The sequence below is a fragment of the Parasteatoda tepidariorum genome, chromosome 7, assembly GCF_043381705.1.
Source record: "Parasteatoda tepidariorum isolate YZ-2023 chromosome 7, CAS_Ptep_4.0, whole genome shotgun sequence".
NCBI classification, from domain to species: Eukaryota; Metazoa; Arthropoda; class Arachnida; order Araneae; family Theridiidae; genus Parasteatoda; species Parasteatoda tepidariorum.
In genome coordinates, this window is record NC_092210.1 from 15,457,979 (window position 1) to 15,475,848 (window position 17,870).

Here is a 17,870-nt window from a genome sequence, read left to right on the forward strand (position 1 = left end):
TACATGTCATTTATTTGAATTCAAATTTATTTTAATGACTTAGTATTTACTAAAAAGATGTAATTTTTTGTAAAAAAAAAGAGTTTTTATATGGATTTGAATGATTGTTTTGAATTCTTAGAATTTTGTGCATTTGCAATGCACCTAAGTAAGTAGCGAGCGAAGTGAGCTTGGCGAGCAGGGGGAGCAGCCCACTAGTTTAATACATACTTACCGATGCAATATCACTTTGAATAGCAAATCCAGACGAATGCATTGCAGAGATGGTGCTACTGTTTGTAACTCTGGATTCGTTTATAAGTTTCGAATGTTTTGATAATCCATATTTATTCCCGTGGTATTCCACTGGTGGAAGCTGGAATGAAGGAATTATATTCCTAATGAGTTAAAATTCAATTCAAATTAAATAAATAGCAATGCAAGTACTATGACGCATGCAACCATGATAATGCAATGAATCGCTTGTAATTATCGCTTGTAATTTTTCTGCTGATAAGATATGTTTGAATTGTACGGTATACTTTTGCTGATATTATTGCATTACTTTCTCAAATCGGTATTGCTTAAGAAAATTTCTATAAATTACTTACTTTTAAATGAGTTAATGCTTATCTCGTGATTAATAGAGATAATGCTGTAACAACAGAGATATTTAAGCTGACCCCGCTTCACGTATCTGTCCACTGGAAATCCATTAATGATCAATCAGTTACAGATGCAACCAATAGGAATACGTTTTTATTGGGATAGGAATGCGAATTGTCCAATGGAAATCGTGCAAACGAAAATTGATAAGACAATGTTAGAATCTATTCTAGTTCAGCCTCTAACTTGGACATCTCTTCAACTTAATTATTGTTACAAAACAAAAGTTGAAGCTAAACCCTAAAGTGTATGAAACCATTTAAAAGAATGATAACTGCAGAAAATTTTGACGTTTACAAATGTATGTTTTGCGGGGCAAAAGTGCAGAACTAATTTTTAAAGAGTATCTTGAAACTTATATTTCATTTCATTCTTTACACTTTCATATGAAATTTAAACTGCCTTTTAGTAAAAGTTGTAGCTCAAACAAACAAACAAGGAAAAAAATATTGAAATTGGTTTTACATTACTGTTAAATTTTTATGTTCGCTAATATGATATTATTCCATCATGCTTTTTTTTTTTTTTTTAGTTAGTCGTTGTCCCCAAACCAGTACAGTGAGTTTGTTGCAAACAAAACACTACCATTTACTGAATTCGAAAGCTAAATGTCCCTCATTGATTTTTCTTCCATGAACAACTCTGCCAGTATCTATTTTTTATCAGGATAATGAATCTGCTAACATTTCAATAACTGTGTCACCAATTGTATTGTATTCATTATCCAATTATGTTTCTTGTATAACCTCAGTAAAGACGTTTTAAAGCTTTAGTGGGTACTAAATCGATGGAAATGGTAAAACTTACAAATAGTTGTGCTAAAAATATGTCAAAACATTCTTTAAGAGGTTGCTTAACATTCGCTCCCCCCCCCCCAAGAATTACATAATTCGATTCCTACTTCATAATAAAGATCATATTCTAATTATTGTAAAATAATTTTTATTTATTTTCTAGTTTTATTGAACTTATTTTCATGCTTAAAATGTATGCAAAATAAAAATATGGATGAATATTCACTGGTCTGTTTCCGCCAAACTGTGGATGACCTCTTCCTGCGCAATATTCTTGATACTGGGCATAAACGCACAGCAAGCTGTAAACCTGTAAAAAATGAATAAGTATTTAATTCTTTTGGCGACGTGTATAGTTAATAGTATACGGTTATATCAATCAATATTTGAAATATTAAAATCCCGCCATAATAAGGAAGGCATAACAGTCTGGAAATGGAGGACCACCTTGAATAACTTAATCTAATGATCAGATCTTCACGTTCTAGGACTCATTCTTAATGGTTCGAGGGATTGACCTTAAATATGCTAATTAAGTAGTATTTTATTAAGTAGTAAGTAATAGTTAATAGTTATTAAGTAATAGTTATTAAGTAGTAAGTAATATTTTAAGTTACGAAATCAGACACAAAAACGTACTTCTTCTGAATAAACATGCCTTTTTTTCGTTGAATTCAGATTTCGGTAACAGCTATCTGGCAAATATGGTTTCCATAGTTTGCTCAGGAGAGCGATCCAAAATTTGGTCTCCTTAATATTAATTTAACTTCTTACGTATTTCGCCATATCTCGAGAAATTTTTAAGTGAATTGAAAATTTTTTGCTCACAAATACAAAATTCGTGTCTGCAAAGATAATTCCATACAATATTTGTTTTGTAAATATTTATTATTTTATTAAATAGCAGTCGAAAAAATTTTGAATTGTAGGGATAAAATTTTTACGTCATTTAAAGTATGCAGTTTTACATGGCAACTTACAAAATTTGCGTGAAATTGGTTGAATAGCTCTTGAGAAATCAAATTTAAAAAAAATTCGTATATTTAAAAGTCGATTTCTCCGAAACTATTCAACCGATTTTGCTCAAAATTAGTATTTCACCACGTAAATTTACATACGTTAAATGGCGAAAAAATTGTATACTTTATAATTCAGATTTCATTTCCAATTTGTTTTTAATAAAATGATAAAAAAAATAATAAATATTTACGAAAATTTATTTTTTGCATGGAATTACTTTTTGATAAGCGAACTTCATAATTGTGTGCAAAAAATTTCCAATTCGCCCAAAGAGTTCTCGAGATAAGGCAAAATACGCAGAAACTAAAATTAACATTGAGGGGTCCAAACTTTGGATCGCTTTCCTGACAAAACTATGGGGACCATGCTTTCCCCCTATGTCTTGGGATCAGAAATCCGAATTCGTTGAGAAAACGGTATGCTTATTCATAGAAAATTCTTTTCGTGTGTGATTTCGTAACTTAAAATAACATCTGCACTAATTAATTAGCATATTTGCGGTTACCCCCTCAAACCATTAAGAATGAGTCCTAGAACGTAAAGATCTGATCATTAAGTAAAATATTAATTAGGTTGACCTGCTTTTGCACACTCTGTACATTTGTTTCTCACTATGAGTTATGTATTATATCTGAGAAAGATAATGAAAGATATTGATTGGACGTAGAGTGATCGACGTTAGACTTAGCTATAGTGATGTACTTAGCGTTAATGCTCCAGTTTGTAACTTTTTCATTTGATTTGTTAGTAGAATGTACTGTTATATCTTCTGTTAAATACTGGGTATTTTTAAAGTAAAATAAAAATGACGGTATATTAAATTAAACCAATGTGCGGAGTAGTATACGTTAACATAACAACTATTATTAGTGAGCGCTTAAAATACGTTTGATTGTCTAAGTTAAGTATGGAAGCTTTTTAACCTGGATCATGTCTTTGAGGGGAGAATAGAGAATAATCCCATTTACTCAGTACCTATATTTGCATTTGTAATTAAACAGTTGTGTTTTCCTTTTAAACCTAACTTATTAATGTCTAGAGACCAAAAGCGGTTTCTGATGCAGCTTTAGGTGATTAAAAAGTCGATTATTAGAAATATTTCACAGCAATAAAACTGATTTTGATTTTTTTTAATCCTCAATCGTCTGAGGATTTGAAAGATTTCTATATCTACCATTTTACTACTTAAATATCAAGACGCTCGCTCGAATTGCTTTACTATTTCAAATTAATTTTTAGCTACGATTCTAAATAGATATAATAAGTTTGTATAGATACTTATAATTTGCAAGTATTTAAATATTCGTGTTTCCATATAGGAATTTTAAGTCCAATTTTATGGCGACATTTCAACAATAAAAATTGTTTCACTTCAAAGTCATTTTATAATTTTTCGAACAATGAATTGATATTTTAAAATTTTTGGTGACATAAAACTTAAACGAAATTTCATTGTTCAAAACATTTAACTTCTTTTTAACAATTAAACTTTAATCGTTAGCTCATGAACAATAAACCATATTCATTGTTAAAACACTATATAAACCCTTTTTAAGGCATTGTTGGACATTCTAACTTGTATTTTCAAGATTGAATGTGCGTATTAGAGTTCTTGCTAAATAGAAAATTGATTTTGGGAATTGATTTCCTGCGCTTTGTTAAAAAATTTAAGAAATGGGAAGATTTGTTGATATCATTTAGAGTGATGATGCTGATCAAGACGAACCCATCCCCCTGATTTATCAGGAGAATACTATCAACACAGAAGAGATAATCCTAGAAATCATGATAATCCTAGAAGCCAATCAGTTTGTTTGCGTCGATAAGCTTGGGTCTGGCGCCTTTGGCGATGTGTACAAAATGATTGACAACTCCGGCCGAGAGGTTGCCGATAAAGTTGTCGCCTTAGAAGTAGCCAAAGCAAATGAAACTGAAATTTGCCCAAAATTATCTCACCCAAACATTATCCCCCTCCTCGAATACTGTTGCTTCAATGAACCAGATGTAGCAGTTTTTGTGATGCCCATGCTACGGGACACTTTGCTACATGCAGTCCAAGACAGGCCATTTATGAGGCAGCCAAGTACCCTAGACCGCATAAAATCATGACTTTATGACACTCTCTGTGATTTGACATACTTGCACTCAAATAAGGTTTGTCGCTTAGATCTTAAAGCAGACAATGTCTTGATCTCGCATGATAACAAAGCTGTTATCTGTGATTTTTCGTTTCTTGCATCCACAAAGAAGGTAATACCAAGGTGAGCAATTAAAGATTTGTTTAATATTTGTCAAACTGTTTAGCTTGGAGTATTTTCATTTTATGATAAAAATTACCATTTATTTGAGTTGTTTTAAAGTATAACTAACCTTATTATCTTATAATCTATTTGAAACATTGAAACTGAGAACAACTGTTTTAGTTTTTGAAAAAGACTCCTCCAACTTTGTTTCGAAGCAAGCCTCTTAATATACAAAACCAAGTTACTATTGAGTTAAGAATGAACTTGTTAAATTGCTTTTATTAAAAATTGACTTAAGTTATTTTTTTTCGTCATATAAAATTCAACTTATCTTTTACAGAATAGTACTAGTAAAATGTACCTAAAATTACAAACTGCACTTACAAGCTGATACCTTTAAAATTCTAATACAAAATTGCCATTGCTCCTTAAAACTGCATTGGTATGTTTGTCACTTTGAAACTGAGTAAGATTCTTTAAATTTTAAGCAATCTTCAAAATCATTATTGATCCAAGTTACATTATTGTTGTTCAGTTATAAATAGATATCTGTTGAAAATTTTTTTTCCAATGCCCACCCATATATAGACATTCTTTATTCGAAAACAAGAAGAGCAGATGCGTTGACCACTCTCTCAGGGGTCATCATATTAGGTGGACCATCGTTACCCCCACAGTAAGAAAGATAGATAATACAGAGAAGGAAAGAACGTCTAAGTCTGTGGCAGGAATTCGAACCAGGAACATGAGGTCAGCTCTCTGCCTACCATACAGGCCAGTGGTTTATGATTCTTGGTACCCGGTACCGGGTAATTAGTGGTTAAAACTGGGTTTGGGTATCCGGCACAAGTATGGCAACTCGTTTGCCAGGTCCAAGTAATAACCAGCTAATTAAAATTTTGCCGGATACCCTGTACATCCCTAGTTTGAGATTTGTTGATATTAAATAAATAGAAAGCTGGCAGGTACTCATTAAAATATTCAAGTACAAAGTCTATTTATCTTGTACTCACATTTAATCCAAGAATAATAACGTCGGATAGGAACAACACAATCAGATGTTCTTCATAGCTCTGAAAGTAAACCAACATAAATTATTGGAGACTTCCGACATCCCCCCCCCCCGCAGAATATAATAATTATAATAACTTAATTTTTTTTTATGGAAACAGCTTATACTTTTGCTTGCTGCCCTGATAGGAATGCCACGTAATTTTAAGCACGATCAGGTGACGTGGAAATGCCTGAGCTGGTATCCCTCCCTCCGAACTTTTACCCCTTAGCCAACGAGAGGATTTTCAACCATGATTAATTTATCGTGCAAATTGCTGCTTATATGCGTCATTTGTATAGTCGACTGCTGGGATCGAACTCACAGACCCCATTTCCTTACCAACGGTGTGAACTCATTGCACCATAGAGATTCTTACCTAAAGTGCCCCCAAAGAGTCCTCAGTGAGCCAGTGCGGTTCAGGAGACAGAGCGATCGCCTCCCAATGAGGTGACCTGGGTTCGGATTCCAGCGGTGCTTGGTTGATACGAATTTCGCACCCAGCTCACACCGACCACAGTGCTGACGTAAAAATAACCTCAGTGGTAGACAGATCATGGGTTAGAGTCTCCTTACCGCCAGGCTAAGCGTGGAAGGTTTTCGCGGTTTTCCTATCCACATAATGCAAATGCGGTTTAGTTCCATCAAAAAGTCGTCCACTAAGACAAATTTCTCCCATAATTTGATGCAGGAGCTGCTTTGCCTTCTGGGTTGGGTCCAAAATTACAAGGCCACGGAGTTGAACATTGATAGTCGCAAACTCAAAATTGGGTCGGCTGTTCAACGACGGATATAAGATGAGAAAAACAAAGAATAAAAAATAAAAAAATAATAGAATAGCCCTCAACTTAACTCGCAAATAGCTCAATTAATTCAGCTGAACCGCTGCTTAGCTGCAGAAGATCTAACTTCTGGTTTTTAATAGATTCACCTATTTGTCCTGGTTTCGCTCCTTTTTTTTCCTCAATTTTCTTATTTTTGAAGGCTCTGTCGTTCCGTGAAAGTACTCTATTTTACGAATAAGATGTTAAACTATGGTGAACTTTTTAGTGTTGCTCATTAATGTTAGGGCAAGTTATTCCTATTTTTAGTCAGCGCCCTCTCTGATAATTCTGAAACTAACTAAAGCTTTAACATGAAGAAAACTAACAATTTTATGAAAAAAAGGGCTTATCATCAGATTCTCCAATACATCATTAACTGGGACTTGTAGAAATTTGAAGAACTGTTCATTGATTTTTGCAATTTTCTTCGGGATAGAAACATTTCCCCAGATTGTTTTTGAAGTTATACTTCTTATGCGACTTCCAACAAGGTTGCGTTAAACGTTTAGCGCTACATTTTTATGGGGCGGGAAATCACGTGGTAGGGATCCAGTTTTCCCTCATTCATTTCCATATTGTTTTGGTTCTCACTAGCATAAAAATAATAAAAGTCATAAAAATTCGCGATCGCAACGAACTATAGGGGGCGTTGTTGTATGAGACGCTTACCTGCGATTTCCATATGAACCGTCATTCAGTTACTCTGGAGACGTCGTTAATGTAGCGTGTAGCATTGCAACGTTCCTTCTTTAATGTGGCTTATTAAATTTAAAAAAGAAAAATGCTTGATCTTCTTTCTTGTACAACCGAAAACAAAATGGTATCTCTTTTTATTAGAGAAGGAATATCCAAAACACATCGGAAAAATATTTGTACATTAACAGAAAAAAATATGTATATTCTTATAAGAGTTAAAACCTAATGCCCGAGAAATAGTATTACTAAATTTAATGATATAACATGAAAGGCCCATTTAAACTTTACATTCTATAGTTTTAAGAATCATATTACTTCAAAAATTAAAATGAACAAAAAGTATACATAAGCCTCATAATTTTATGAAATTTAATTTTGTAAACAAAGTTTTTTGACAACAATTTTTATCAAAAAATTTCAAGTTTCAATAAAAATCATTATTTAGAAACTAAGAAACGTAAAATAAAGAATGCTGACGAAACAAAAAAAAAAAAAAAAAAAAACAATTCTTTTTTGTCGCCATTTTTAGTGCTACGAAAATTCGTCTTTGGGATTTGCCAAAAACAAAACAAGATGCAATTTTATTTTTTCAGGAGGGAAATATTTTACCGAAAAAACGAAAATGTACCAATTCCCACAACATAAAACTTTATCTTGGTAAACGTACGTTTTGGAAATGTTATTTCATTTGGAATCTTATTTATCAGAGTTCATATGGCGATATGATTGTTTTGAATCTATGCTAAACTCTATATCGGCTCATTTTCCACCGAAATCCGATTGACTATTTTGATTTTAAATAAAGTGTTTTATTTTATGAATTGTCGCAAAAATTTTAAGTGTAGATTGGCGGCACTTAAAAACCGCCAAATCTGTAGCGGCGGTGGCGTTAATACGTAAGTACCGAATTTTTATTCCATACTTTTCTGAATCATATTACTTCAAACATTGGAATATACAAGAAGTATACATAAACACATAATGTTATACCATTTAATTTTTCAAAAAAAGTATTTTGAGAACAATTTTTATCAAAAAATTATAAACTAAAAAACGGAAAATAAAGAATTCTTAGGATAAAAAAAACGATTTTAAGAATTCTTAACATTGAAATAAAAACTTTCATATTGTTTCTTTTTTTATTATTCTTATAGTTCTTAATCAGACGTAAAAAACCATTCTGTAGAGAACCATCATCAAATGAAAAAAAAATATTTACAAGCAAATTTTTTATTGTAAAAATCATTGCACTTACCTGATTTATGATTCCCGGAGAATTCCAAAATGATAAGTTCCTTGTTTGAAAACTTTATTCTCAAATAATAGATACATAGTTTATACCTTCATTACTTTTAGATAACATACTACACAGCAAAATTTTATAATTGATATGAATTTGAATATGTAGCTAAAAACAGAATAGCTGAATTCTAGTTGAACTTATTCTTTCAAAACTAAAAAATACTTACCAAGAAAACGATTAAAATTAATTAAGAATCAGCACAAATGGCACTATTTCAAGTAACTTGGATAATTTTTTATTGTTGTTTTCCGAATTATATGGATACAGAAATATATACTATTCTATAACGAAGAAGAATATGCTATAACTATTACAATTCTGTATGTTCTGAATTCATATTTATTCACTGGAATGACGAAAGCAATGTTGACTTCACTTTAATTCGTAATGAATTGAAGACAGAAGAAATGCATTTTACCTTAATACACACATCTGTAACAGTATCCGAAATCGGAAGTCATCAGTTGCAAGTTTGTTGATAATAGAAATTAAAAATTATTGAGGAATTTTTCTTCAAATGTTTGGCGTGTTCTGTTCCTGAAAGATTTACTAATATTCTGGAGATTTTTTTCAAGTTCTTCGGCCTTTTCCTTAGGGAAATTTTGTTTCTTATTTGCTGCTAAAAAATGGCGTCTGATTCAGTCAATGACTTTGATGGAACTAAATGAAAACGTGATAAATTAATGTCCGATATTTACAGGCTCCCGCTAGACGGCGTACTCGAGCGTTGCGATCGCGAATATTGTTTTTCTATAAATATTTTTTTAGTTTGTTTTGATACACATATAATTTAATAGGGCAGTATTTTTTATTTTCAAATTTAGTGGATAACAATTGTTATGTCAAGGCTCGTCTCTTGTGAATATCAATTGATTGTTTCTCTTCTGAAAGTACATTATGACGCATTCACATACATTATTAATGCAAATACATTTTCCAGGGCGATACGATGAGGCAACCACAAGCACTTCCACTGGTCCACGAGGGAAAAATGCACAATATTACCGTGATTACAGAGCACGGAAGCGAGCGGGGCAGGAAAAAGAGTCGTTGAATAGAACTAGTGATCCTTCTTCTACTGATTCTTCTGCTGATTCTTCTACAGTTAACGTCGCAGGTTGCGAAGTTTAACTTCTTCCGCGCGGAGGTACTCCACGCACTATTTTTTTTAAAGTTTAGCTCTTAAAATATTTAAGTTATTTATGCCTTTCTTTACAGAAAAGTGGTCCGAATAGTTTAAAATAAGTTTGCCTCATATATATGAGGCTATTTCGTTTTCCCATGGCTAAGAAGTCTCGAAATAATGTTGGAATTCTATCCAATGAAATTTGACCTGTCCATTTCTAACTTCTTCTGTTTTTGGTGAGAGAGTCTTTTTTCGATGATATTATTATGAGTTTATAATTTTTTTTTTTAATTCATCCCACATTGGTGTTTTGTGGGGGAAGAAAAAGTCAACATAGGCCTGAAATCATTGATCATGGAAAAGATCATACGTATGTTTTATAATATTTACTGTTATTTCTTTTTATATAAAGAAATCACATTTCTTTTCTGTAATGTTCCTTTCTATTATAAACGTAATTTATTTGTTTGTTTTTTTTTCTGAAATATATTTGCTTCTATGAAGCAAAACAATTGACCTAAAAAGCCTCGCCAAAAAAAAAAACATCTCTATAAAAACCTCTTATCTTCCTTCTCGAAAGAAAATCCCGAATCTTCAAAAATTTGATATAAAGTTTAATTAATGGCTACAAAAACAAACGAAAAAAAAACAAGCCAACATTAATTAATCAGAAAAAAATAAACAAGGAATTACAAAAAAATTTACAATTAATACAAAAATATATAAAAATTAATAACTGAAAAATAAGCCAAAAATAAATAAATAGCAAAAAAAAAAAAAAAAATTACGAGTGTAAAAAACTGAAATAATGCACTAAGGCAAGAAGATTCGAAGGAGCTGGCTGACCAGTGCAAAACATAGCCAAAGCGTTAGTCCCTCGTTCTCGGAAACTAATTCATCGCCAAACTAAAACACCTCCTTCTTTGTACATTCGCTTTCCTGAGAAGGTATTTATAGGTTAAATACATTTAACATGATAAAACTTCTAAAACATGTTTCAAGATACACATTTCTTACAATACAACATTTATTTATATTTGTACGCACATTTAAAGTGTAATTAACTCCAAAATAGCGAATAACTACTTTTCAAAGGCATAGGATTACATTTCCTACCTTTCCCTGCAGTTCCAACTTAAGGTGAAAGGAAGTACGAGAGTTTATGGCTCCGTTATTTTTAAAATTGTTCTCATGTATATCTTTGCTAAAAGTCTGTCTATTCATTTTGTTATTTCGTTACCGAGCATCCTAGGCCCTTTCCTGTCTGATCAAAGTGGTCACCTACCAACTCACTGACCGTTGCCAATGATGTTTGACTTGGGTGAGGTCGACTAGAAACCGCGTCTTACCGATCAGTCCATGTGTTACCGTTCCAAAATGAAATCACGTCATGAGCGACTGGAGTTGAAAATACTCGTCTCATGTACAATGACGTGAAGGAAAAATCGCATCATTACGTATATGTGATCATAGTTAGGAAAAATTCATCGCATAACGGTTCCAAAGAATTTAAAGTTTATTCCCTTCTAGGTATAATAACATTAATTAATTGAAAGATTTATTATAACATTATAACTATGCAATTTTTTGCAAAATAATTGTAAGTATAACAGTAATATGGGTGATAAAGTTAATAAAATGATTTTTGGAACGATACAAGTGAAATTGAACCAAGTTAGAAAAATAACCATGCCACTTTTATGACAGTATTAGACCACTAAAGCTTCTTTTTTCTTTTTTGATACATTTTGCTTCAGCCGCAAATAGGTACAAAACAGGCGGCAAAACTATTTTAATTTGAAATTGGAGTGATAGAATTATTTTTATAAATAAAAATAATAAATGTTTAAAAACAAAGCATTACCGCTTCTACTATTAGATAAATTGCCATTAATGCATCTAATACAGTAGCTAAAAGTACTGAAACCAGCCACGGAATGAGAAGCATACGACTGTCCTGGAAATAAAATACACATTCATTATTATATATGTATATATTTAAATCAGTTAATTCCTTAAATCATAGTTCTTTAAATTTATAGTTCTATATATTTAAAGTTATAATTATTTAAAGTCAAATTTTTAATTTACTACTTCTTAGAAATTTGATAACTCAGAATCTATTAGACTTATTGTTTAAAATTATATAAAATTCTTTATATCTTACAGTTCGAAAATTTTTTAGAAATTTTAGAATTAATTTAAATTAATAAATAATTGTTAAAAATTATTTTATACATGAACTAAACTTTTTGTACCTGAACTTATTTCTAGATATAGGAGTTTGATAATTGTGGTAAAAAGTTTTCAATTCGCTTAAAAAACTTTCAATTATGCGAAATAAGTAAAATTAGCGTAAGGAGTATAACGTTCGAATGTTTTCCTGACCGAACTATTAGAACCATATGCCTTGATTAAAAATTTAATTCGCTTCAAATATATGTAAATAGGAAATATCACTCACAATCCATTGAAATGGATTGTGAGTGCTTGAAATATGCCGTCTGCTGTTTCCCATTTACATATTTTTGAAGTCGATGAAGTTTTTATTCAGGCAATAGCTTCATTTTCTTGAGATTATTTATTTAATATTAGGACCAAATTTCCCAGACTGTAGCTACTTCCAATTATTTTGAGGGTCAGGAATCCAAATCCATCATAAAAGGCATATTTATTCTGAGTATGTACGCGTTTCTGTCTGATTTCGTAACTTGAAATATCATCAGCATTAATTAATTTGCATATTCTATGTCAAACATAAAGGTTTAGAGCATAAAAATACGATTGTTGCATCAACAGTTATTCGTTTTGTTTTTTGCCCACTGTGCGATAATCAGACACCAAAACTTTGCTATGAATTAACATACCTTTCTTCATTGGATTTAGATTCTGGACTATCAACATATAGCTGTTATATAGCTATCATTGATATAGTCAATAGAATGCAGTAAAGCGTTTGACATTAAGTTCGTATTTCGCTATGCCTTTGGAACTGTTTATGGGAATCTCATGCAAAAATCAAGATTATTCAACTAATATGTAATTATTCAAGTTATAAGCAATAATTATGTTTAAATATGCTTAAATATTCAATTAATAAATAATAATTATGCTTAAATATGTTTAATTACTCAATTAATAAACAGTAATTATGTTTACATACGTTTAATTACTCAATTATTAAGCAATAATTAACCTTAAATATGTTCAATTATTCAATTAATAAACAATAATTATGTTTAAATATGTTTAATTATTCAATTGATAAACAATAATTATGCTTAAATATGCTTAATTATTCAATTAATACACAGTGGTTATGTTAAAATGTTCAATTATAAACAATAATTATGCTTAAATATGCTGAATTATTCAGTTAATAAAAATGATTATGCTTAAATATGTATAATTATTCAATTAATAATACATTCAAATTCTTATTCCTGACTCTTTTAATCGTATTTTCAAAGTTTTATTCTTCAAAAACTATCCTACCGATTCAATTTAAATATTAGATTTTTCCATTTAAATTTAACTTTTCTAAAATTTCGTTCAAATTTATACATCTAATTTTTTTAAGAAAATGACTATTTTTCAATTGAATAATAAAACTTAATTCTTAGTTACATTTCTTTTTTGCATGGAATTATCTTTTGATAAATGAGTTTTTCATTTGTATACTAAATGTTTTTTTGAATTTCTTAATTAAATTAATCATGAGATATGAAGAAACGCTTTTGATGGATGGTGCTATTTATAAAAACTTTTAAGAAAATAGCGAAGAAAAAGATTTCTCCAAGTCCACTTAATTAGATAAATACTTTACTTCATCCCCACTTTATATCAATTTCTGGAGTAAAAACGTAAGTTATAATAACCATAAAAGCAAAATTTTAGATAAATTTTTTTCAAAAAAGAATTTATAGAGTCATTATTTCAGAAAATAAAAATAATAGTGGACACTTTTGTTTAATCTCCCGAGAGCTAGCATTTAATATATTGGACAACAACATTTGATAATATTTTCTCACTTAAAAAAACAATATTTCAATATTTTTTTCTGACTATATGCCTTTAAAAAGTAATTGCCTATGCAAAAATACGACTGGATTTGCGCTCATTATTTATTAATTTTAATTAAAGTGAAAAATTATAAAGAGTGTTTTAAGTAACATTTTGGACAGTTTTATGGCATACATATATCATATTATTTGAGTCTAATAGGTTTTATTTCATAAACGAAATGCGACGAAATAAAGTATAAAATTATCATACAAAGTGCAAAAAGTGAAAAAAAAATTATTATTTACCATTTTTCAGGAAATAATTTTAAAAAAATTAAAAGCGCAGCTTAAAATTAATTAATATATTAAAAAAATTAGTTATTTCATTCATGCTTTTACTTATTTCATTCTTGTCTTTGCTACTTATTTTTTAATTTGAAATTACATTTTCAACAATTCTTTAAAGAACCCGGTTCTCACACGGGAAAATAAATTCTGGTAAAATTACACTTCTTGTATTATATTGACACTCCTGGTAAAAAAAAAGATAATAAATCCAGAAATAATACAAAAATATACAGTATTTTAACTTTTCATTTCGTAATCTTTCTGTTCGTGTGATAACGGTTAACAAGAAATTCTGGTTTTCAAAATCATTGTTCTTACCACCAAATATTTAATAAAAGTAAAAAATTGAAAATTAAGTATAAATTGTAATAACAATAAATTGTCTTTATGCCATGCTCCTAGGCATCATGATAAAATTACGTAATTCCACCTCATTACTATACAAAAAGCTATATTTTAAAGTCATTACCAAAGCGTTTCGTTAAAAATTTCAGCGTTTTTTGGTGTTACCATATGGGCATATGTTACTTTTAAAAAGTAACGCGTAAAAGTGCAAGTATTTTTAAAAAAAGTAACGAGTAAAAAGTACAAGTACTAAATAAAAAAGTAACGATTTAAAAGTACATTTCTAGGAAATCGAAAATTCAAAGTAACTTAAAATTTTATTGAATAATATTCTTATGTTCTTTAATGTTTTTGCAAAATTGTTGTTATTTATTTAATTATTTTTAATTTTGAAAGTTATGGACATTAATTTATTTTTAAATTCGGAAGAATATTATAATATAATTTTATAATATAATCGTATAATATAATTTTAAAATCAAATATAATTTTAATATCAAACTTTTTATGGATTTGCACGAAAAAGAAATTTTATCTATTGATTTTAATTTTTAGTTTATTATTTTTATTTATTTAAATTACCATTGATTTAAAATTGTTTTACTCTATAGAAACGCGTTTTAAAAGCACAAACATAAACAAAGCAAACACGGGGTTTCAGATAGCTTTGTGATCTTTGAGCTAGTAAAAAATAATTGAATGTGCAGTATAAGTTGAAACAGAACAGTCTACAGTTTTATTTGTAACAATGGCTAATGCTGAAGTCATGCGAGAAAATCATTTTCCGAACATTTCTGCCTAACGGAATAATTAAAATTTGTAAACGAATTTTAGTATCAGCGGCTAAATTAATACCTTCGAGTTTTCAAGAGTTAAAATAGTAATTATAATAGTTTTCAATAGCACATATAGTTCTGAAGTTCTTAAAGATTTGACTGGGCATTGTTTGACAAGGTCGGGCATAAACATAATTTTAGTAAAAAATGTACTAGGTAAAAATGTATTTAGCAAAAAATGTATTAAGACAAAAATGTATTATTAGTGAGTTCAAAAAGAAAATTGATAAACGTAATAACAAAATCCACCATTTTTTTATTTAAAATGTATTAAATAAATGCATAAAACTCGAAAATGAATGAAAATAACTTGCTAATTAATATTTTTATTCATTTTGCAAAATAATTGCATTTCGAAAGTGGTGTCACTGAGTCTGCTGCGAGAATTTCTCAGAACGTGCTTAACCACGCTGAATTAGCGCTCCACGGGAAATCAGGTATTTAAACACGAAGTTAGCTGTGAATGCATATATATTGCACATTAATTTTATAAATTACAAAAAACATAAGCATTTTTTTTAAGTAATTTTTTTTTTTAGAAGGCTTACCGAATTTTAGAAAAAAGTAACGATTTCATTCAACATTTCCGTTACAAATACTTGTACTTTTTCCCTAAAAAAGTAACGAAAGTACAAGTAAAAGTACGTACTTTTTACTTGTACCGGCGGTACAAGTAACGAAAGTAAAAGTACTGCCATATATGCATATGGGCATAAACCTGGCAAATTTTGGTATCTGATAGTTTTGAAAGAATCAGTGACTGTTTTTTTTAATGAAAAATGTTTGTTTTTATTTTGTATACATTATTTCGCGTTTTTCTTGCAAAGTTTTGTTACAATAAAAATTACTTTTTCGAACAATAACATATCATCACTGAGAAATTTGAAGTAAAGTAAGAAAAATCTAGGAAAAGAATTTATGTTCTTTTCGAACTATAAAGGCAATGTTAGTTAACGTAATAAAGAAATAAAGATAAAATCTTACCACACAAAGACCAACTAATAGCAGAACAGATGTAATCACACAGCAAATGGAGAAAACAATTAACACTATAGTAAATATGAGAGTACCTATAACAGAATATTAAACTCCATATAATTGTTTTACAATTTACTTCGAGAAAATTCAATTATTCTACTTAAACGAGGTTTAGTCAATTGATAATTTATTCAAAATGTTTGCATACATGTATTTCATAAGAGATACATTAAAAATTCGCTAAATCAAATTTTGCACACAGCCTATTTTATATATGTCACGGCGAAGACCGAAATCGGTGGTTGTTGACTTTCACCAGTGAATATCGACAAACACCAAATACGTAGGTGAAAGATCGAATATTTCATTACATTCTTGTACATTCGGACCCTCACCGATGTATGTCGACAATCACAGATATGCTTTGGTGAATGTCCGAAATATTTATTACATTCGATTTGATATGAATTTATTCGTGGATATAATTACATTTATTCGATATTTTAACCCTACACTGATGTTTTTTTAAGATTAAGTGCCTCTTCCCGGTATATATTTGCCCGGTATACCCTACACTGATGTTTTTTTAAGGTTAAGTGCCACTGCCCGGTATACCCCACACCAGGGATGGCGAACCAATGGCACGCGTGCCATTTATGGCACGCGACACAATATTTTGGGCACTCCACCGATCACAATTGTTGTTACACTATGAATTGTTATTACACAAATGTTATTACACTATGAAGCATATGTAACAATTAAATTAAAATTCACAAAAACAAATAAAATAATAAACAATTATTAATAAAAAAATTAATACTAAAAAAACAATTAATAACCGCAAAAAACAAGCTAACAGTAAATAACTAGCAAAAAAAATCAGCAGTCCTGCCTAAACTAACTTCTTACAACCTAATGTAAGTTATTGGTCATCTAATCTGCAACAACAGAAGTCACACTGATATTACTTTAAGTTGAATTACGTGTATAACTGAGACATTGCAATATATATATATACTAGGAGGCTTCGCTCCCTGCTCGCTGGTGCTCGCCAACCCCAGGAACTGCTTTCGCAGTTCATTTCGGATTACTTCGTAATCCTTAACATCTAGCTTTTGTATACTTTTTTGAACACTGAAGTTCCAAAAACTTTTCACTATAGAAAATTATAAACCTGTACATTTCAATATTAATTTGAAATTGCAAACAGTTCACATATTTTTCTTAATTACACTATTCTAAATTTCAGTCGTTGAGAAAAGTAACTGTTGTAAGTTTTGTTTTAAAGTCTTTCCCACAAAAGGGCTAAAGCCATGTGTTGTTAAACAATATGAAATAGTAGTCTGCCACTGAACGCCGGATGTAAAGCATCGGCTTCGCTAAAGATAATTTTGTATTTTTAATTCTCTGAATGGCGGCACCCTAATATGGAATTTGTAAAATAAATGTATATATTTTTGATTGTTGATGAAGCCCATCATTTTGCGTTTTCATCAGTGTTCAGAAGCAGAACAACTATAAGTTCTTTATTTTATCACAAAAATATAAAATGTATAAAAAACAAAGAGTAAGAAAATGAGTATAGTCATGGAAAAAGTTAAAATTATAATATAGTATTTGTCAGTTAAAATAAAACTTTTTGTTTAAGTCATTG

General features: G+C 30.0%; 1 protein-coding gene across 2 annotated transcripts in view; it reads right to left on the minus strand.

The window, feature by feature from the left end:
- The window catches only part of LOC107456331 (uncharacterized), a 78,450-nt gene that overhangs the window by 3,019 nt on the left and 57,561 nt on the right, over positions 1-17,870 (minus strand). For both annotated transcript variants that reach the window (XM_043052380.2, XM_071183104.1), the window contains exons 3-7: positions 16,220-16,305; positions 11,567-11,659; positions 5,716-5,775; positions 1,666-1,749; positions 215-355 (exon numbers count right to left, since the gene is read on the minus strand). In XM_043052380.2, coding sequence (XP_042908314.1) covers positions 215-355; positions 1,666-1,749; positions 5,716-5,775; positions 11,567-11,659; positions 16,220-16,305 — 464 coding nt within the window. The remainder of the gene's footprint in view (positions 1-214; positions 356-1,665; positions 1,750-5,715; positions 5,776-11,566; positions 11,660-16,219; positions 16,306-17,870) is intronic.